Below are 20,535 nucleotides of genomic sequence, written 5' to 3'. Positions count from 1 at the left end.
GCACTTCACTATCAGCTATAATTAGCTCTAGTTCATTCCTAATGGTTGGCCCGCGGCCGTACTTCATCCAGGGGTAAGCTACACCAAAAGGGTAACCTCCCGTGTAACCCTGTTACAGACACAATCGCCGATCTCAATTGACTGAGTCGCGGAGGCTCATGCAGTGTAAATTGCTGCGGCAACAACAACAACTGAACAACGAAACTGTAGAACATGCTACCGTAATAATCGGGCCCAGTGCGACACAGTTTCTCAGTCGTAATCAAGTGAAGCAAAAAACCTCGTAAGGTTTTTCAAGAGTTCGCTCGGATGACGTCCGTCGGTTGCGGTACCTCCCTCGCGCCATCGCAGTCACAAAAGAAATGAAGAAGAGGCCAAAGAACAATAACAAGACGAAGCTGAAGGTACGGTCTCTCGGAAGTCATGCTCGATACTCGTTTTTTTTTTACATTTTGCTGATTATGCTCGTGTACAGCGTGCTGAGGCCTCTAAAACCACTGCCAGAGATGACCATCACTGACGAGGAGGAAGATAACGATCAATAGACGTTAAACGCAAGTTTTTTTTCCAAGTCTTTTTTCTTAATATTTTTTTAGGAGGGAAGGGGTTGTCACCCATACGTCTGCCGGTGTCGCATTCAAACCGTTTGTCGCACTGGACCCGATTATTACGGTAAGCCAATTGAGTCCCACTTGTTATAGTGGCAAAGTGTGTGTTAAGAGGAAAAGAAGATATTGTAGTACCAGAAAGCATGTCGAGGGTGTTTTTGAACGGTTTAGGCATGTTATATGGGGAAGCTACTGGGATTGTCAACACTGATGCACGTCGGTTAACTTCTAAACTTTCATCGCGGTAGTAAGGGCTTCGTAAGGCTTGTTGTCGGCAAACAAACCTCGCACAGTCTTTAGCACTTGCTCTCCACCCCGGCTTGCCGTGTAGAATATCGTATACTCTTCCAGGGCTCTGTAAAGGACGTGATCCTTCGGCAACTCGAAAATGGTTGTCTGCAACGGAAGTGACAACTGGCTCTGGACAAACTTGGGTTTGAAGCCTTTTTTCATCCAACTCAGGAACAAGAAACTCTGCAGGTTTTCTCCAAGCGCATCCATACCCGGCATCTGCTTGAGTGATTGGAAGAGTGGTGCCAGTTCGAATTCCGAAGTGGCGTACCTGCTCCGCAGGAAGTTATACGTTTGCAAATCGCCCTCTGCCGATGTCCTGTGGTACATTTCGGTGTACTTAAACCACGGCAGGAACCTCGAGTTATCTTCCAGTTTGAACGGTTTAATTTTCGTCTCTTGAAGAAGCAGGATGTTGAAAACCTCCTCCGGAGTATCTCCAGACTTCAGCCACGCCTGTGACGTGGACGTCCGTCTGCCAATGAGATGGAAGAGACTCCCACGTCAATTGCTAATGCATACCTTTCTGTTTACGCTGTACAGCGTAATAAAAGATTACATGGTTTATATTCGTTACATGCTATCCTACTGGTCAATATCAAGAATAATCATGATTATGGGACGCATAAACATGGAGCTTCATGCGACCTCATTGGCTAAAAATCCTTGAGATGTGCAAGAATCAAGTTTTCGAGCCGAACTTTTGATTATGGGACGCGAGTCGCATATTTGGATCAAGCTACGTTTTGGATTAGTAGATTCTCATTGGTAGATCAGGATAGAATTAGGATCTGAGATTGATAGACTTTAGGATGGGACCTGGATACTTGTTTGCGTGTCCACGTCGCCAAGAACTACTGGTGGTGCGGCGGCAATGAGCCGACGCCAAACTAACAATTCAATCAATCACTTTTCAACTTCCAATCTTCCTCTCAAGTGTTCGACGGGCGCCCGCCATTGCGCCCTCAAGCTTCGGGTCTTCGCATCGGTTTGTGTGGCAACGCCTCGTTCAGGAGCTTGCGCGTGCCAGGTGTGTAAGCCCTCTCGGCATCTTCGTCGTCATTGGGCCTCAACCGTCTTGCCGAGGTTGCCTTGTTCACGCTGCGGGAGTCGGCAGAGGTACTGGCTTGGATCAAGAGGGTAAGGCATGACACATTCTTGATCACGGTACTTAGAAGACAGATTGCAAACAAATAGCGCAGTACAAACACATGATCACGAAGTGGGGAAGTTGCGAAGTGGGGTTCTAACAATGTAAGCGTTTTAGTAACGTCGCCCATTCGCATTGGATCTTACTGCCGTATTACGAATCCCCCCCCTCCACACACACACACACACACACACACACACACACACACACACACACACACACACACGCAGCAGTAAGATGGCCACCATACATTTTATCCTGGTGCGGATTACTAACGAATTATCTTGGGCACTGTTGCCGACAGCAACTGGTGGTTATGATACTGGGTATACTCATTCTTCCATCTGTGTGTGGCAGGTGATTATCGCTCTTGGCGGATTTCTGGATGCCCAGAATCTGTCTACGCTATTGAAGAAGGGGGACAAGGTCTGCCCTCGGCGTTGTCTTGCTCAATACGGCCAACATTTGAGAACGAGAAACGTGCGCATATACCCGTAATATCACACCACGAATTCGTCAAGCTAATTTCTTCGCTTTTCAAACCTTCCGTTCTTAGATCGTCGACGGCATACCTTGCAACGAGTCTCGCAGTGATTCATTGCGAGGCAGCCCCCGTGGTGGGTGCTGAAAACTCGGGTAGCGAGTTGGCCTGAGTGCAAGCTGAGAGCTAAGAACGGCGTCCTCAACTAAAACGAAGCTGTCTACAATTCTGTTGGCTAGGCAGGCCTAGTGCAAAGCCGTGGTGTGTCGTGATTATAAGTCTGGCTTCTGACAGATGCTAGAAAAAAAGTGGTTCATTTCAAAAACCGCTGTGCTGGTACACAATGGTGAGCCCAGTATTGAAAAAAAAAAAATCAAACATCACATTCCAATATTTTTATCGCTCAGAGATTTTACTTTGTCGGGTGGTTCACGTACCTCAATGCCAGCAGCGAGAGCAACCGAAGCACGGCAATCCACAGAAGAAGGACCCAACGTTTCTCCAAATGTCACTGTGCTTGATAAGGAACATTATTTCCAGATAATCCTTCAAAGTGATCCCTTGAGGCAAGCTTGGAGGGGTCCCAGTCATAGACCGGCAACCACGTTCACTGTCATCCCCATCGCTTGGACAATCACCAAACACAATGGCGGCCAAACTTGCAAATGCGTACTTGTTTGGAACGATGAGGTAGATCCACTTGTAGCCACTGGGAATAGCGATCGCAGGGGGATTAAAACCGGTGAATAGGGTGCAAACGATATTGACAATCACCATGAAGACTGACGCGACCTCGAGGCTTGGCAACAAGAAAGCTAGAAATTGCCCGAAGTAGGACATCAGCAGGACAATGAGCGACAAACTGAGCCAGAACGTAAAGAAAGCAGGTACACCCGTGAAATCGGTCATTGGGTAGAATATCGCCATGAACAGCAGCGTCGTCCCAAAGCAGTACGGAATTTCGACGAGTGTAGCACCAACGAAGTACCAAAACGCGTTGTATGATTCAGAAGCTCGCTCGCGGTAGAACGCTGTCTGCTCCTTGCACGTAATTGGGAGCGAGCTGTTAAAAGTGATAATCGTCATGTTCACTGCCGCCATGTAGACCATACCCATACCAGAGTTCACCCCTTGGTACGAGACGTACTCCGTATCCAAGTAAGACACTCCAAGCGAGATCGCGAGGACCATCGACACAACGATACGAGTCAGGTTGAATGACGGTGTCCGCCAGTACAAATTGAACCAGCGCTTCGTCAAGAACGTCGCCTGCACCCAATTACTCGCGGCGCGCTTGCGCTTGAACTCCAAAGGAGGCAACGAAGGCGAAGGCCGTGTGACACCCTCCCGGTCCAAGTTCGATTCAAGCTGGCGGTACTGTTCGCTCGACTTTACCCGTGACACGAAATCCGTCTTCGACCCGTTTTCGTTGCCTACACCCGCGCCGATAACCTCCAGCATCCACGTCGCCGGGTTATAGTCCTTCTCGAGTTTCGCCACACCGTCAATCGACTCGAAGTACTTGATCAGGTTCACCGCCTTCTCACCCAGATCCCCAAAGAACACCATCTCACCACCGCGCTTCAGCAGCAAGAGACTGTCGAACACTTCGAACACCATCGCCGACGGCTGGTGGATCGTGTACACGATGGTGCGACCCGTGTCCGCCACCTTACGCACGCCGTCCATGATGAGCTTGGCCGATCGAGCGTCGAGACCACTCGTCGGCTCATCCAGGAACAATACGCTGGGTTGCGCCGCCAGCTCCACTCCGATCGTCAGGCGCTTCATCTGCTCCGTGGAGCTGCCGCGGATGATCTGGTCGGCGATCGGGTGCAAGTCCAGCAGCTTCAGGCACTCGTTAACGAAGTCGTACTTCTGGCTGTCAGGGATATCAGCACCTTGGCGTAGGAACGCACTAAATGTCAACGCCTCACGGAATGTAGACGCGTCCGAGTGGATGTCCATCTGCTCGCAGTATCCCGTAGCGCGCCGGATAGCAAGATCGGTGGCCGGGTGTCCATTGAGCATGATGTCGCCACGAATTTCACCTCCAGTCTTGCGTCCTGCAATGACGTCCATGAGCGTGGTCTTGCCTGCTCCGGAGGACCCCATGAGTGCGGTGATAGTGCCGGGCAGCGCGAAGCCGCTGACACCGTTGAGCAGGTCGATGGTGGGTTTGGGGTGCGTTGGGTCTGGCACTGAGTACCACAAGTCCCGGAATGCCAGTGTGACAGGAATGAAGTTTCCCTCGGCTGGCTGGGTCATTGGGATTGAAATATCGCTATCGGATAACTTCGCCGCTATGGCTGGTGTTGCCGTGGATATGGCAGTATAGTCCATTGACGCCGGCGAACTGCGTTCGTTGCTGGGCACATTTAACTAAAAAGTCGTGGGTTCTTCGGTACGATGGAATTCCAGGACGGCCCAAGCAACTGTCATGAAGACAATGTACATGCCGGTCAAATAAGCGATTCCCAGCCACAGCCACATTCGCCGCGTTGGAACATCAAACGAGTTCAAGGAGTACTCGCTCATCGTCGTGCCAGACTTCTCGCAGTAGTCAACGCCTTCATACACACAGACATCGAAGCGAGAATCCGTGTACTGGTTCACTGTCGATGCTCGAAGACTCCAAGCTGAGGACTGATCCAGTACATTCAAATCAAATAGCCGGGCAACTGCCTTCTCGTGATCACAAAGCCACAGAACAACGTCGAGAAAACAGCACCGACAGTTGGCTGAGTGGCCCCGCCACGTTCATGTCTGGTGGCACGACCGCGAGGAAGAAGAACCAAGCCGCAAACATCATACTCGTCAGAAACAAGACCAGCTCGAACAAAAGGAAGCCTGCAGCTGTCGATACAAACCCGCACATCCAGTAGATGATGGAGCCAAAAAGCATCGTTTCCATGAAAGCCAGCGGAATTTGGCTCACGGATGTGGCCAAAACAAAGGACGAAGTGCGGAAGAAGTTCGCTCCGCGTTGCTTGTTGAACACATCACGAAGGTTCATGAATGTCGGCATTTGAGCCGACTGACCGACCGTCACGAAATTAATTGCCACGTACACCATGCCGATAACCACTTGGGTGTCCGCTTCATCGAACTGAAAAAAAGTGCTGCCGTTCAACAGACCCAGCACCACAGACATCAAAAATCGGCTCTTCAGCAACGCCGTATTGCGCAAAGTGACTGTCATTTGACGCCGTATCAACGTGAGCGTGCCGTCCCAGAAGTTTTGGTGGAACTCGGGTCGAACCTCCATGAACTTGGAGGTGTCAGACAGTAGTGACCGATCCAGCGGCGTGTTCAATGCAGCCGTCATGTCGTCTCGGACAGATGAGGACTCAAACGCGTGGGCGAACCCGCGCGCACTGGCGGGGCATGCCCCCACTTCGTACTGCCGCTGCTTGTTCGCGCCCAAATCCAGCAGGAAATCGGCCACGTCGCGGGTGGCAGGACAGCGGAAGCCCAAACGCTCGAAGTACCCCAGTGCCTCCGACCGAGGACCATGGTACATCACGTACCCGTCGTTGAGCAGAATCACGTCGTCAAACAGAGCGAACACCTCCGGGGACGGCTGCAGCAGCGAGATGACCACCGTTTTGCGCAACGCCTTGGCCAGGCTGCGCTGCGTCGAGATGATGTCGAACGTCGCGGCGCTGTCGAGGCCCGTACTGATCTCGTCCATGAGCAGCACGAACTTGTTACCGAACGCCATCTCGCCGGTCGTCACGCGCTTGCGCTCGCCGCCCGACACGCCGCGCAGCATGGCATCGCCCAGGATGGTGTTCTGACAGGCTTCTAAACCGAGTTGCCGGATCACCACGTCCGGGTAGTGCTGGTACGTGGCTCGGAGTACGTCGAGAGCCTGTTGGTTCTGCTCGGGCGTGCCGCGCGAGAACAACTTCTCCTCGTGCTTGGGCAGCTTGCCGCCCGTGCACGCGTTGGCGAACTCGAGCGTCTCCTTGACGGTGAGCGTCGGCAAGTGTTTGTCGTGCTGGTCCACGAAGGACACGAACTGCGGCAGTCGCGCGCGCAGCTCGCCTTGCGCAATGCCGTTTTACGTCACCTCACCGTCCACGCGCAGCGCGCGATTGTCAGTGGACAGTCTGCCGCCCAGCATCTTGAGCAGTGAGGACTTGCCGGAGCCGGGCTGGCCCAGCACGAGCGTCATGGTGCCGGGCTCCAGCACGCCGCTCACGTTGCGGAGGATGTCTTTCGTCACGATGTGCTTCTTGGCGTTCATGCGGATGGCCGCCATCTTGACGGTGTTGGTGAGCGTGGGCAGCTCGGTCTTGAGGTTGGTCTCGTCCTTGACGACGACGTCGGCGGAGATGGAGACGGTGTGTAACCGCACCTCCATCTGCGGGAGCGGTTGTCCGAGCGCGGCCTGCATGCGTGTGGAAATGAGCTCGTGCAGAGCGAGTGGGCCTTGGGCCATGAGAGCTTCCCCACTGTCGTGCCCGATGGGTGGGACTTTGGCCAGGCCCTTATCGTCGTTCTTGGGGATCAAAGGACCCATGCTTAGCGCAGTCTCCGAGTAAGCGAATGTGAGGAAATTGGGAAATGGCGTCTGCGGGGTGGCGGGGTGCATTTTTGTGCTGGTAATTGCCAACTCGGAAGATGATGCACTTGGGGACACAGCTCAATTGTGCTCATAATCACTTTCGCGGCACTAACGTTGAGGATTATGTAGCGATTAATGTTGATAATCTACTTGAATGGTAGATGTAGGCACCACCGCTCGACATCAAAAATGCACGTCAAGCTACAGTTGTGACACTAAACCTATCGAGGGAGTGATGACCTCGAGCGCCCATTTGTTCCATCTAGTGTTGTAGCCCACAACTTAAAGGGACCCAAGTGTAGTACCAACCAAGAAATCAACTTGAATTCGGGACCAAAGGTCCCACCTATACTTCAGACGTCGGGATGACGTGAGCAATCCACACTGAACCACACCAGTCGGCAAGACAACACTGATGCGACACATGTACTGCACAGTGGACTTCGCTTAGTCATAAAAAAATACTTTCACAAGCACCCTTACCATGTGCCCAATGTCCCTGGACGAAGGTGACTGGCTGTTTTCAATGAGGCACCAAGGTCGAACAAATCCGGTAGACGAACACATTGACTGCTCGTCTATTAGGCATGTGTAGGAAATAACATCCCCCAAATGTACTTCGGAAAGATACAGCTCTGAACGCGAGAGCTGAGCTGTTCCGACCGTAAGTGCCATAAGCACCAGACTTGGTCGACGGACCCAACAGCTCTATGTGTAGTGAGGAGACTACCAACACGGCGCGTCTTCGGGTTGTACCGACTAAACCGCAACAAATTCAACCAACACGTATCGAGCCAACAGAATGAGACAACTGAGCAACGGCTCACCCATCAACAAAACAGAAAATACCATAATTCTAGAAAATAGAATAATCATATATTCTCTAGATATAGTTCTAAAGTGGAAATATAATAGAGCTTCTAATTCATTAACAATTTTCAGAAGTTACACTCTTCTGATTCTTCCTACGAACAGACCGTACATGAACACAGCGAGCAGACCGACCACGTACAGGCCAGGCCGGACGGGAGCTCGGCAAGCAAGGAATGCACTCTGACGGGCTGACCTTGCGCAGCTTCGTCCCTCACGTGTGCGGACGATTACAATGCCAATTGTTTATACAGTACCCCGTGCCAAAACCAGGTGTGTTGAGCACGTTGACTCGATACGCAGTTCACTTACCAACTTGCACAGTGTAACTTCAACACGCTTCACCGCCACAACTTGCAATGGCAACCATTAGTACATGCAATTGCTTTGACAATGCACACCCACCCATAGGGCACGACAGTGGGGGAGGCTCTCATGGCCCAAGGCCCACTCGCTCTGCACGAGCTCATTTCCACACGCATGCAGGCCGCGCTCGGACAACCGCTCCCGCAGATGGAGGTGCGGTTACACACCGTCTCCATCTCCGCCGACGTCGTCGTCAAGGACGAGACCAACCTCAAGACCGAGCTGCCCACGCTCACCAACACCGTCAAGATGGCGGCCATCCGCATGAACGCCAAGAAGCACATCGTGACGAAAGACATCCTCCGCAACGTGAGCGGCGTGCTGGAGCCCGGCACCATGACGCTCGTGCTGGGCCAGCCCGGCTCCGGCAAGTCCTCACTGCTCAAGATGCTGGGCGGCAGACTGTCCACTGACAATCGCGCGCTGCGCGTGGACGGTGAGGTGACGTAAAACGGCATTGCGCAAGGCGAGCTGCGCGCGCGACTGCCGCAGTTCGTGTCCTTCGTGGACCAGCACGACAAACACTTGCCGACGCTCACCGTCAAGGAGACGCTCGAGTTCGCCAACGCGTGCACGGGCGGCAAGCTGCCCAAGCACGAGGAGAAGTTGTTCTCGCGCGGCACGCCCGAGCAGAACCAACAGGCTCTCGACGTACTCCGAGCCACGTACCAGCACTACCCGGACGTGGTGATCCGGCAACTCGGTTTAGAAGCCTGTCAGAACACCATCCTGGGCGATGCCATGCTGCGCGGCGTGTCGGGCGGCGAGCGCAAGCGCGTGACGACCGGCGAGATGGCGTTCGGTAACAAGTTCGTGCTGCTCATGGACGAGATCAGTACGGGCCTCGACAGCGCCGCGACGTTCGACATCATCTCGACGCAGCGCAGCCTGGCCAAGGCGTTGCGCAAAACGGTGGTCATCTCGCTGCTGCAGCCGTCCCCGGAGGTGTTCGCTCTGTTTGACGACGTGATTCTGCTCAACGACGGGTACGTGATGTACCATGGTCCTCGGTCGGAGGCACTGGGGTACTTCGAGCGTTTGGGCTTCCGCTGTCCTGCCACCCGCGACGTGGCCGATTTCCTACTGGATTTGGGCGCGAACAAGCAGCGGCAGTACGAAGTGGGGGCATGCCCCGCCAGTGCGCGCGGGTTCGCCCACGCGTTTGAGTCCTCATCTGTCCGAGACGACATGACGGCTGCATTGAACACGCCGCTGGATCGGTCACTACTGTCTGACACCTCCAAGTTCATGGAGGTTCGACCCGAGTTCCACCAAAACTTCTGGGACGGCACGCTCACGTTGATACGGCGTCAAATGACAGTCACTTTGCGCAATACGGCGTTGCTGAAGAGCCGATTTTTGATGTCTGTGGTGCTGGGTCTGTTGAACGGCAGCACTTTTTTTCAGTTCGATGAAGCGGACACCCAAGTGGTTATCGGCATGGTGTACGTGGCAATTAATTTCGTGACGGTCGGTCAGTCGGCTCAAATGCCGACATTCATGAACCTTCGTGATATGTTCAACAAGCAACGCGGAGCGAACTTCTTCCGCACTTCGTCCTTTGTTTTGGCCACATCCGTGAGCCAAATTCCGCTGGCTTTCATGGAAACGATGCTTTTTGGCTCCATCATCTACTGGATGTGCGGGTTTGTATCGACAGCTGCAGGCTTCCTTTTGTTCGAGCTGGTCTTGTTTCTGACGAGTATGATGTTTGCGGCTTGGTTCTTCTTCCTCGCGGTCGTGCCACCAGACATGAACGTGGCGGGGCCACTCAGCCAACTGTCGGTGCTGTTTTCTCGACGTTGTTCTGTGGCTTTGTGATCACAAGAAGGCAGTTGCCCGGCTATTTGATTTGAATGTACTGGATCAGTCCTCAGCTTGGAGTCTTCGAGCATCGACAGTGAACCAGTACACGGATTCTCGCTTCGATGTCTGTGTGTATGAAGGCGTTGACTACTGCGAGAAGTCTGGCACGACGATGAGCGAGTACTCCTTGAACTCGTTTGATGTTCCAACGCGGCGAATGTGGCTGTGGCTGGGAATCGCTTATTTGACCGGCATGTACATTGTCTTCATGACAGTTGCTTGGGCCGTCCTGGAATTCCATCGTACCGAAGAACCCACGACTTTTTAGTTAAATGTGCCCAGCAACGAACGCAGTTCGCCGGCGTCAATGGACTATACTGCCATATCCACGGCAACACCAGCCATAGCGGCGAAGTTATCCGATAGCGATATTTCAATCCCAATGACCCAGCCAGCCGAGGGAAACTTCATTCCTGTCACACTGGCATTCCGGGACTTGTGGTACTCAGTGCCAGACCCAACGCACCCCAAACCCACCATCGACCTGCTCAACGGTGTCAGCGGCTTCGCGCTGCCCGGCACTATCACCGCACTCATGGGGTCCTCCGGAGCAGGCAAGACCACGCTCATGGACGTCATTGCAGGACGCAAGACTGGAGGTGAAATTCGTGGCGACATCATGCTCAATGGACACCCGGCCACCGATCTTGCTATCCGGCGCGCTACGGGATACTGCGAGCAGATGGACATCCACTCGGACGCGTCTACATTCCGTGAGGCGTTGACATTTAGTGCGTTCCTACGCCAAGGTGCTGATATCCCTGACAGCCAGAAGTACGACTTCGTTAACGAGTGCCTGAAGCTGCTGGACTTGCACCCGATCGCCGACCAGATCATCCGCGGCAGCTCCACGGAGCAGATGAAGCGCCTGACGATCGGAGTGGAGCTGGCGGCGCAACCCAGCGTATTGTTCCTGGATGAGCCGACGAGTGGTCTCGACGCTCGATCGGCCAAGCTCATCATGGACGGCGTGCGTAAGGTGGCGGACACGGGTCGCACCATCGTGTACACGATCCACCAGCCGTCGGCGATGGTGTTCGAAGTGTTCGACAGTCTCTTGCTGCTGAAGCGCGGTGGTGAGATGGTGTTCTTTGGGGATCTGGGTGAGAAGGCGGTGAACCTGATCAAGTACTTCGAGTCGATTGACGGTGTGGCGAAACTCGAGAAGGACTATAACCCGGCGACGTGGATGCTGGAGGTTATCGGCGCGGGTGTAGGCAACGAAAACGGGTCGAAGACGGATTTCGTGTCACGGGTAAAGTCGAGCGAACAGTACCGCCAGCTTGAATCGAACTTGGACCGGGAGGGTGTCACACGGCCTTCGCCTTCGTTGCCTCCTTTGGAGTTCAAGCGCAAGCGCGCCGCGAGTAATTGGGTGCAGGCGACGTTCTTGACGAAGCGCTGGTTCAATTTGTACTGGCGGACACCGTCATTCAACCTGACTCGTATCGTTGTGTCGATGGTCCTCGCGATCTCGCTTGGAGTGTCTTACTTGGATACGGAGTACGTCTCGTACCAAGGGGTGAACTCTGGTATGGGTATGGTCTACATGGCGGCAGTGAACATGACGATTATCACTTTTAACAGCTCGCTCCCAATTACGTGCAAGGAGCAGACAGCGTTCTACCGCGAGCGAGCTTCTGAATCATACAACGCGTTTTGGTACTTCGTTGGTGCTACACTCGTCGAAATTCCGTACTGCTTTGGGACGACGCTGCTGTTCATGGCGATATTCTACCCAATGACCGATTTCACGGGTGTACCTGCTTTCTTTACGTTCTGGCTCAGTTTGTCGCTCATTGTCCTGCTGATGTCCTACTTCGGGCAATTTCTAGCTTTCTTGTTGCCAAGCCTCGAGGTCGCGTCAGTCTTCATGGTGATTGTCAATATCGTTTGCACCCTATTCACCGGTTTTAATCCCCCTGCGATCGCTATTCCCAGCGGCTACAAGTGGATCTACCTCATCGTTCCAAACAAGTACGCATTTGCAAGTTTGGCCGCCATTGTGTTTGGTGATTGTCCAAGCGATGGGGATGACAGTGAACGTGGTTGCCGGTCTATGACTGGGACCCCTCCAAGCTTGCCTCAAGGGATCACTTTGAAGGATTATCTGGAAATAATGTTCCTGATCAAGCACAGTGACATTTGGAGAAACGTTGGGTCCTTCTTCTGTGGATTGCCGTGCTTCGGTTGCTCTCGCTGCTGGCATTGAGGTACGTGAACCACCCGACAAAGTAAAATCTCTGAGCGATAAAAATATTGGAATGTGATGTTTGATTTTGTTTTTTCAATACTGGGCTCACCATTGTGTACCAGCACAGCGGTTTTTGAAATGAACCACTTTTTTTCTAGCATCTGTCACAAGCCAGACTTATAATCACGACACACCACGGCTTTGCACTAGGCCTGCCTAGCCAACAGAATTGTAGACAGCTTCGTTTTAGTTGAGGACGCCGTTCTTAGCTCTCAGCTTGCACTCAGGCCAACTCGCTACCCGAGTTTTCAGCACCCACCACGGGGGCTGCCTCGCAATGAATCACTGCGAGACTCGTTGCAAGGTATGCCGTCGACGATCTAAGAACGGAAGGTTTGAAAAGCGAAGAAATTAGCTTGACGAATTCGTGGTGTGATATTACGGGTATATGCGCACGTTTCTCGTTCTCAAATGTTGGCCGTATTGAGCAAGACAACGCCGAGGGCAGACCTTGTCCCCCTTCTTCAATAGCGTAGACAGATTCTGGGCATCCAGAAATCCGCCAAGAGCGATAATCACCTGCCACACACAGATGGAAGAATGAGTATACCCAGTATCATAACCACCAGTTGCTGTCGGCAACAGTGCCCAAGATAATTCGTTAGTAATCCGCACCAGGATAAAATGTATGGTGGCCATCTTACTGCTGCGTGTGTGTGTGTGTGTGGAGGGGGGGATTCGTAATACGGCAGTAAGATCCAATGCGAATGGGCGACGTTACTAAAACGCTTACATTGTTAGAACCCCACTTCGCAACTTCCCCACTTCGTGATCATGTGTTTGTACTGCGCTATTTGTTTGCAATCTGTCTTCTAAGTACCGTGATCAAGAATGTGTCATGCCTTACCCTCTTGATCCAAGCCAGTACCTCTGCCGACTCCCGCAGCGTGAACAAGGCAACCTCGGCAAGACGGTTGAGGCCCAATGACGACGAAGATGCCGAGAGGGCTTACACACCTGGCACGTGCAAGCTCCTGAACGAGGCGTTGCCACACAAACCGATGCGAAGACCCGAAGCTTGAGGGCGCAATGGTGGGCGCCCGTCGAACACTTGAGAGGAAGATTGGAAGTTGAAAAGTGATTGATTGAATTGTTAGTTTGGCGTCGGCTCATTGCCGCCGCACCACCAGTAGTTCTTGGCGACGTGGACACGCAAACAAGTATCCAGGTCCCATCCTAAAGTCTATCAATCTCAGATCCTAATTCTATCCTGATCTACCAATGAGAATCTACTAATCCAAAACGTAGCTTGATCCAAATATGCGACTCGCGTCCCATAATCAAAAGTTCGGCTCGAAAACTTGATTCTTGCACATCTCAAGGATTTTTAGCCAATGAGGTCGCATGAAGCTCCATGTTTATGCGTCCCATAATCATGATTATTCTTGATATTGACCAGTAGGATAGCATGTAACGAATATAAACCATGTAATCTTTTATTACGCTGTACAGCGTAAACAGAAAGGTATGCATTAGCAATTGACGTGGGAGTCTCTTCCATCTCATTGGCAGACGGACGTCCACGTCACAGGCGTGGCTGAAGTCTGGAGATACTCCGGAGGAGGTTTTCAACATCCTGCTTCTTCAAGAGACGAAAATTAAACCGTTCAAACTGGAAGATAACTCGAGGTTCCTGCCGTGGTTTAAGTACACCGAAATGTACCACAGGACATCGGCAGAGGGCGATTTGCAAACGTATAACTTCCTGCGGAGCAGGTACGCCACTTCGGAATTCGAACTGGCACCACTCTTCCAATCACTCAAGCAGATGCCGGGTATGGATGCGCTTGGAGAAAACCTGCAGAGTTTCTTGTTCCTGAGTTGGATGAAAAAAGGCTTCAAACCCAAGTTTGTCCAGAGCCAGTTGTCACTTCCGTTGCAGACAACCATTTTCGAGTTGCCGAAGGATCACGTCCTTTACAGAGCCCTGGAAGAGTATACGATATTCTACACGGCACGGCGGGGTGGAGAGCAAGTGCTAAAGACTGTGCGAGGTTTGTTTGCCGACAACAAGCCTTACGAAGCCCTTACTACCGCGATGAAAGTTTAGAAGTTAACCGACGTGCATCAGTGTCGAAAATCCCAGTAGCTTCCCCATATAACATGCCTAAACCGTTCAAAAACACCCTCGACATGCTTTCTGGTACTACAATATCTTCTTTTCCTCTTAACACACACTTTGCCACTATAACAAGTGGGACTCAATTGGCTTACCGTAATAATCGGGTCCAGTGCGACAAACGGTTTGAATGCGACACCGGCAGACGTATGGGTGACAACCCCTTCCCTCCTAAAAAAATATTAAGAAAAAAGACTTGGAAAAAAACTTGCGTTTAACGTCTATTGATCGTTATCTTCCTCCTCGTCAGTGATGGTCATCTCTGGCAGTGGTTTTAGAGGCCTCAGCACGCTGTACACGAGCATAATCAGCAAAATGTAAAAAAACGAGTATCGAGCATGACTTCCGAGAGACCGTACCTTCAGCTTCGTCTTGTTATTGTTCTTTGGCCTCTTCTTCATTTCTTTTGTGACTGCGATGGCGCGAGGGAGGTACCGCAACCGACGGACGTCATCCGAGCGAACTCTTGAAAAACCTTACGAGGTTTTTTGCTTCACTTGATTATGACTGAGAAACTGTGTCGCACTGGGCCCGATTATTACGGTAGCATGTTCTACAGTTTCGTTGTTCAGTTGTTGTTGTTGCCGCAGCAATTTACACTGCATGAGCCTCCGCGACTCAGTCAATTGAGATCGGCGATTGTGTCTGTAACGGGGTTACACGGGAGGTTACCCTTTTGGTGTAGCTTACCCCTGGATGAAGTACGGCCGCGGGCCAACCATTAGGAATGAACTAGAGCTAATTACAGCTGATAGTGAAGTGCAGATACTTCCACCTTAGGCGGCGAAGCCGCAGTAAAGAAATCAGTACAGTTTGCCTTTTGCAAGGAAGTCTTTGTGACTTGTTCTGAGCGGGTCCTCGGATAGGACCCTGCTGGACTCTCGGAGTCGTTAAACCTTCCTCTGTGCAAGGAGCTACGGCAGACCCGCTGTACTTGGTAGCACTTGTAGTCAATCCCTCACCCGAGTCTGCCAAACTGTACCTCTGTGAGGATGGAACAAGCTGCGTTCGCGAACCTGGCCCCAGGTCAACAGGAGGCGCTTAAAAAGCTGGTGTCCCTGTTGGGACCGGAGGGCGTAGCGCACCTAGCCTCGCAAGGCCCGGACGCGATTAACGCGCGTCTGGAGGCGTTCTCAAGTTATGAGAATGCTCTGCTGGAGCACATCCAGCAACGGATGAGCGCGACGACACCTACGATCGTGTCGTCCGCGCCGCAGAGCGGGTCTTTTAGACCCAAACCACTCATGTAACGGGGTTACACACACAAGTGACAACAGTCACTTGTGCATGACAACGGTCACTTATGGATTAACAGATAAATATCTGTTAAAGGTTTTAGATACTTCCACACATTGGTGTAAGGCACACCAATGGATACATTGAAGTGGGCCACCACAATGAGTGGTCCACACCTACCCAAAGATCCTATTGGTAGAAAGCAGCATCTTTCTACCAATTAGTATCGTGCATATTGGCGGGGCTCTGACAGCCAGCCGCTGTCAACCCTTTCATAGATGATAAACAGTTTTAGCAGATTTAGGAGGAAGATCAATTCACAAACAATACAGTTCTCATTTTACCTTAAACTAGCTACTTGGTGTTTTATTTGATTTATATTATACTTGTGGACTCAAGTATAATTAACTCAAGTTATTAATAAACTCCTACGCTTCCACATACACGTGGCGCGACGTGTAAGGTAAAGTAGTGAGCCAAAGTAGGCCCACTACACCTGGTAGCACTTTGTAGTTCGTCCAACGACCGACTACGTGACGTTCGTACGAGAAGTACGAACGCGGAGCCGAGAACCCATGAACACGGAGGTGCCCATGGAGAGCTCAAACACGCCTGCAACGCATGTTGCACGCGCCGACTGCCCCCACCTGTCAGATCCAGAGTGGGAGGCCCTCCAACGACTGTCAACAGTCATTGGGGAGGCGGCGATAGCTACGATGCTGCGTACTTGTCACCGACGGAGCAACATGGTATTGCTCTGGGGTTCATAATGAAGGAGCAGCGCGATGCTGCTTCCTCAGCGACGGCGTCGTCAGGAACGACACCGCGCGCTCAACCATTAAAGTTGAGCGTAAGCAATTACGTGGGAAGAGAGGGAGAGCCTCTCCTCCGATGGCTTGTCGAGCTCGACACAGCCTTAGCGGCTCGACGTATCGTCGACCCGCTGTCGAAGATCGCATTCGCCATGTTCTGTCTTGGCGGACGCAAGGAGTTAGGCGTACGGACGCCGACTCTCTGATCCTACGTGCTTTAGCACGTACGATATATTCAAAGAGGAGCTTAGACAAGCGTTTGAGCCCCCGCAAAATGAGTTCCGGTCGAGGGCGGAGTTCCTCGACCTTCAGCAGGGTAAGCATGACGTCCATGCTTACGCGCAGCGTGCACGGTACTTGATCCCGAACATCGTGACCAACCCGATAGACGAGGCGACCAAGGTCGTCACGTTCATGAAGGGACTGAGAGATGGGCCTGTGAAGACCTATCTCTTCCGAGAGTACCCGAGTACTCTCGCAATGCAAGAAGAGTTAGCCTGCGGCAGGCTAAACTACATGCGAACGTGCCGAGGCCGCAACCGCGCCCGGTAGCGAGGACGGGAGGTCCAGAACCAATGGACCTCTCGAACGCGACAACTGCTGGTTACCAGCAGCAGGGAGGCGACGTGCGATGCTTCCGTTGCGGAAGGATCGGTCACTTTGCCAGAGAGTGCACAGCTCCCATGCCCCCTGGAGGTGGCCGTCGTGGCGATGCCGGGTATCGCCGCGGACCAACAAAAAACGTGAATATCCAGTAGGCGCGGGGCGCCCAACTGGTAATGCAGTCGCGCGTGCCGACATCGGGCACGCGACACTGAGGACTGCAGCCCCCAGTGAGACCAGCTCTCACTGCAAGAAACAAGATGACAGGGCGAACCTAGTCATCTTGAAGGTAACGTCGAAGAGAGCGAGTGACTCTCTTCGCGCTCTGGTAGATTTGGGCGCGTCGAACAACTTTGTTCGACTGCGGAGCTTACCGAGTCTTGACTTCGAGGAGGTAAAGGTACCTCGAAGTCTTCTGGAAGTGCGCCTTGCAACAGGTGCCATCGTGAAGACCGAGAAGCGCGTCGTGAACGTGCGCTTCTCGTACAAACAACGAGTGTTTGTCGAACACTTTATCGTCCTGGGCCTGGACGGTAAGTTTGACGTGGTAATGGGCATGCCGTGGCTGGCACGGCATGATCCGGTAATAGCCTGGTAGAAGCGCACGTTCGTGCGCTTCGGTCGCGACTGCGGAACAGAGAGCGATGGCCCTGTTACCGCAGCGCACGCACCAACAGGTGCGCGCGACTCGCCAGTCGAGACAGCACTTAATGCCGCTGTCCCGGAGTGCCCAAGGGGTGCGCGAGGGCGCGCACAAGTGAAACCCACGTCGGCAATGCTGCCGACGTCGGAAGAAAAAGATGTGCTGGTTCCAGGAACCAACACCCACGTTCAAGCGTGTAAGGGACGGTCCCTGACCCGAAGAGGTCAGGTCGACAACGACGCGTCGGCTCCGGGAGCCGACGCACCCTCGGTCATGAGGGACTCCGCCAATGAATGGCGTCGAGGTGACGAAAGCGTGTCAACTCCGGGAGTTGACGCTGCAAACAGTGCGGACGGTTGCAATCCAACCGCACTGACGCAATTTGCATGCTGTCGTGCAGCCGGGCTGCACGAAGGAAAATGCGGTCAAGCAGGGCTTGATACCGCGCGCCCGCGGACAGGGTCCGTCGACGAACAACTGACCACGGCCGGGCCTGGACCAGAAGAACAACTGTGCGGAGCCGGGCTCCGCACAATAAGAAGACGGCGCAAGCGGAGAACGCTGCGCAAGTCTCGGTCCGGGACCCAACAAGAAAAGTCTGTTGGGCAGACTGAGGCGGTGACGCCGGATGTCGAGACGCTAAGCGTCTTGACGCGCACCGATACTGGATTCCAGTATCGTGGAACTCGCTAACCCTCCGACGACGGCGTCGGAGTTGGCTTCGTTTCCAGCCATGAGCTGGAAGCGCTTCACACGCGACTTGCACGATGGACGCATCGAGCAGGTCTGTGTTCTTTCGAACAGCGACAGAACGGAGAGCGAGAGCGAGGAGCTGAGGCAGCTCTTCATGGGAAGCACCACTGAGAGTGAAGACACTCTCGGTGCGAAGACGAAGCGAGAGCGCTTCGAGGAACAAGGTTGGGACTCGCTGAAGTCGAGTCCCTATTACGAATTATTGAGGGAGTACAAAGACGTACTCCCGGAAGACATTCCTGCGGAGCTTCCGCAGGATAAGGGCATTCAGCACGAGATTGATCTCGTGCCGGGCACAAAGTACTATGTCACGCGGCAGTGGCCACTGCCGCGAGAGCAAGTCAAGGCGATCGACGACTTCTTTGAAAGTCGTCGCAAAGCTGGACAAGTGCGGGAATCGAAGTCCCCGCACAGTGCTCCGACGTTCTGTGTCAAAAATCCACAGGGCGGATGACGCATCGTTCATGCCTACAACAAGCTGAACGATGCGACGGTACCGGCGTAGACGCCGATACCGCGAAAAGATGTTATCATCGATTCGATGGCCGGGAGCACCGTTTACAGTGCTCTCGACTTGCGAGATGGATTCTATCAAATCCTAATGCATGAGTGCGATATCCCTCTCACGGCAGTGAGCACGCCAAGCGGCATGCTCTGGGAATGGCTAGTAATGCCACAGGGGCTTAAGAACGCCCCTGCGACTTTCGACAGGCGCGTGACGCACTTGTTGCGCTCGGTCGCGACTTCGCTCCGAGCTACTTCGATGATGTATTCATCCACAGCCGTGCTGTGGACGGGAAGACCGACGTAGAGATGCACAGGGTGCATCTCGAGGATTGAGGATTATGCGGGCAAGATCCGCCCGCTGTCACAACTTCTCAAGAAAGAAGCTGTGTGGAATTGGACACCCGATTGCCAAAAGGCATTCGAAGCAGTCAAGCGGGGCTTGACTGAGGCACCGATCTTGGCAGTGGCTGACCAAGATTGCCCATTTCACGTAGTGTGTGACGCATCCGATTTCGCGATCGGATGCGCGTTGATGCAGCACGATCATGAGGGCCGTGATCGTGTCGTCTACTACCAATCGCGTCAGCCGAAGCCAGCTGAGCGCAACTATCCGGTGCATGACAAGGAACTCCTTGCCATGAAATACGCACTCGCAAAGTTCCGAGTGTGTTTGCTCGGAAGTAGACCGTTTGTGGTCTACACCGACCATGCATCACTGCGCACTGCAGTGACGTCACCACACATATCACAAAGAATGGCGAGATGGCTCTCATTCTTTGCGGAGTATAACTTCCGGGTCGAATACAAGCCCGGAAAACTGAATGTGGTGGCCGACACGTTATCACGTCGGCCAGACTACGCGGAAGCTGCTGACGTCAATGCCATTGACGTCATGCGATCGAGCAAACCCACATCGTCCCTGTTGGATGATGTGAAGGCCGCGTACGCGCACGACGCGGACGCGAAGCTCTTGCTGGCCTATGGCACAGCGCCTTCTGACAAGGCTCGTCAGAAGTTGCCCAAGCACTTTCGTGCGCGTGGACACCGATATCGGGTGCACGACGGACTGCTTCTTTATAATGCAGTCGACGACATCGCGGACCGCGTTGTCGTGCCGAATGACCATGATCTGCGACTCAGGATCATGTACGAGTATCACGATGCCCCGTCTGCGGGACATCTCGGACGTGAGAAGACATACGTCCTTCTCACGCGTGACTTCTACTGGCACCACCAGTACAAGTGGGTGCGCAAGTACGTCCGTGCTTGCGCGGTGTGCCAACGCATAAAGCCTGCGCCGTTTGCGCAGGCTCCATTGCAATCACCACCGACTCCGTCGGAGTGTTGGGAGTCCATGTCATTGGACTTCATCTTTGGTCTTCCCCCGGACAGCGGAGGGAATA

At 53.1% G+C, this 20,535-nt stretch overlaps 6 protein-coding genes across 6 annotated transcripts; 3 read left to right on the top strand and 3 right to left on the bottom strand.

Moving 5' to 3' along the window:
* Positions 1-836: 836 nt before the first annotated feature.
* On the bottom strand, positions 837-4,798 carry IUM83_15672 (pleiotropic drug resistance protein ABC superfamily; the record flags this gene model as incomplete). The annotated part of the gene is made up of 2 exons (XM_067940506.1): positions 837-1,374; positions 3,204-4,798. The coding sequence occupies 2 exons, from the start codon at positions 4,796-4,798 to the stop codon at positions 837-839; spliced, it is 2,133 nt and encodes a 710-aa protein (XP_067790668.1).
* A 427-nt stretch (positions 4,799-5,225) lies between these two features.
* On the bottom strand, positions 5,226-6,575 carry IUM83_15671 (Pleiotropic drug resistance protein ABC Superfamily; the record flags this gene model as incomplete). Its single annotated transcript, XM_067940505.1, has 1 exon — positions 5,226-6,575. One exon carries the CDS (start codon positions 6,573-6,575, stop codon positions 5,226-5,228), a length of 1,350 nt encoding a protein of 449 aa, XP_067790645.1.
* Positions 6,576-6,596: 21 nt separating this feature from the next.
* IUM83_15670 (pleiotropic drug resistance protein ABC superfamily) lies at positions 6,597-7,058 on the bottom strand (the record flags this gene model as incomplete). The annotated part of the gene is made up of 1 exon (XM_067940504.1): positions 6,597-7,058. The coding sequence occupies one exon, from the start codon at positions 7,056-7,058 to the stop codon at positions 6,597-6,599; it is 462 nt and encodes a 153-aa protein (XP_067790669.1).
* A 1,350-nt stretch (positions 7,059-8,408) lies between these two features.
* Positions 8,409-8,789, top strand: IUM83_15669 (pleiotropic drug resistance protein ABC superfamily; the record flags this gene model as incomplete). Its single annotated transcript, XM_067940503.1, has 1 exon — positions 8,409-8,789. One exon carries the CDS (start codon positions 8,409-8,411, stop codon positions 8,787-8,789), a length of 381 nt encoding a protein of 126 aa, XP_067790613.1.
* A 21-nt stretch (positions 8,790-8,810) lies between these two features.
* Positions 8,811-10,160, top strand: IUM83_15668 (Pleiotropic drug resistance protein ABC Superfamily; the record flags this gene model as incomplete). The annotated part of the gene is made up of 1 exon (XM_067940502.1): positions 8,811-10,160. One exon carries the CDS (start codon positions 8,811-8,813, stop codon positions 10,158-10,160), a length of 1,350 nt encoding a protein of 449 aa, XP_067790605.1.
* A 427-nt stretch (positions 10,161-10,587) lies between these two features.
* IUM83_15667 (pleiotropic drug resistance protein ABC superfamily) lies at positions 10,588-14,509 on the top strand (the record flags this gene model as incomplete). The annotated part of the gene is made up of 2 exons (XM_067940501.1): positions 10,588-12,182; positions 13,972-14,509. 2 exons carry the CDS (start codon positions 10,588-10,590, stop codon positions 14,507-14,509), a joined length of 2,133 nt encoding a protein of 710 aa, XP_067790632.1.
* Positions 14,510-20,535: the final 6,026 nt, after the last annotated feature.

Source organism: Phytophthora cinnamomi (assembly GCF_018691715.1).
Source record: "Phytophthora cinnamomi strain GKB4 chromosome Unknown Contig45, whole genome shotgun sequence".
NCBI lineage: Eukaryota > Oomycota > Peronosporomycetes > Peronosporales > Peronosporaceae > Phytophthora > Phytophthora cinnamomi.
This window is presented reverse-complemented; position numbering and strand designations above follow the sequence as displayed.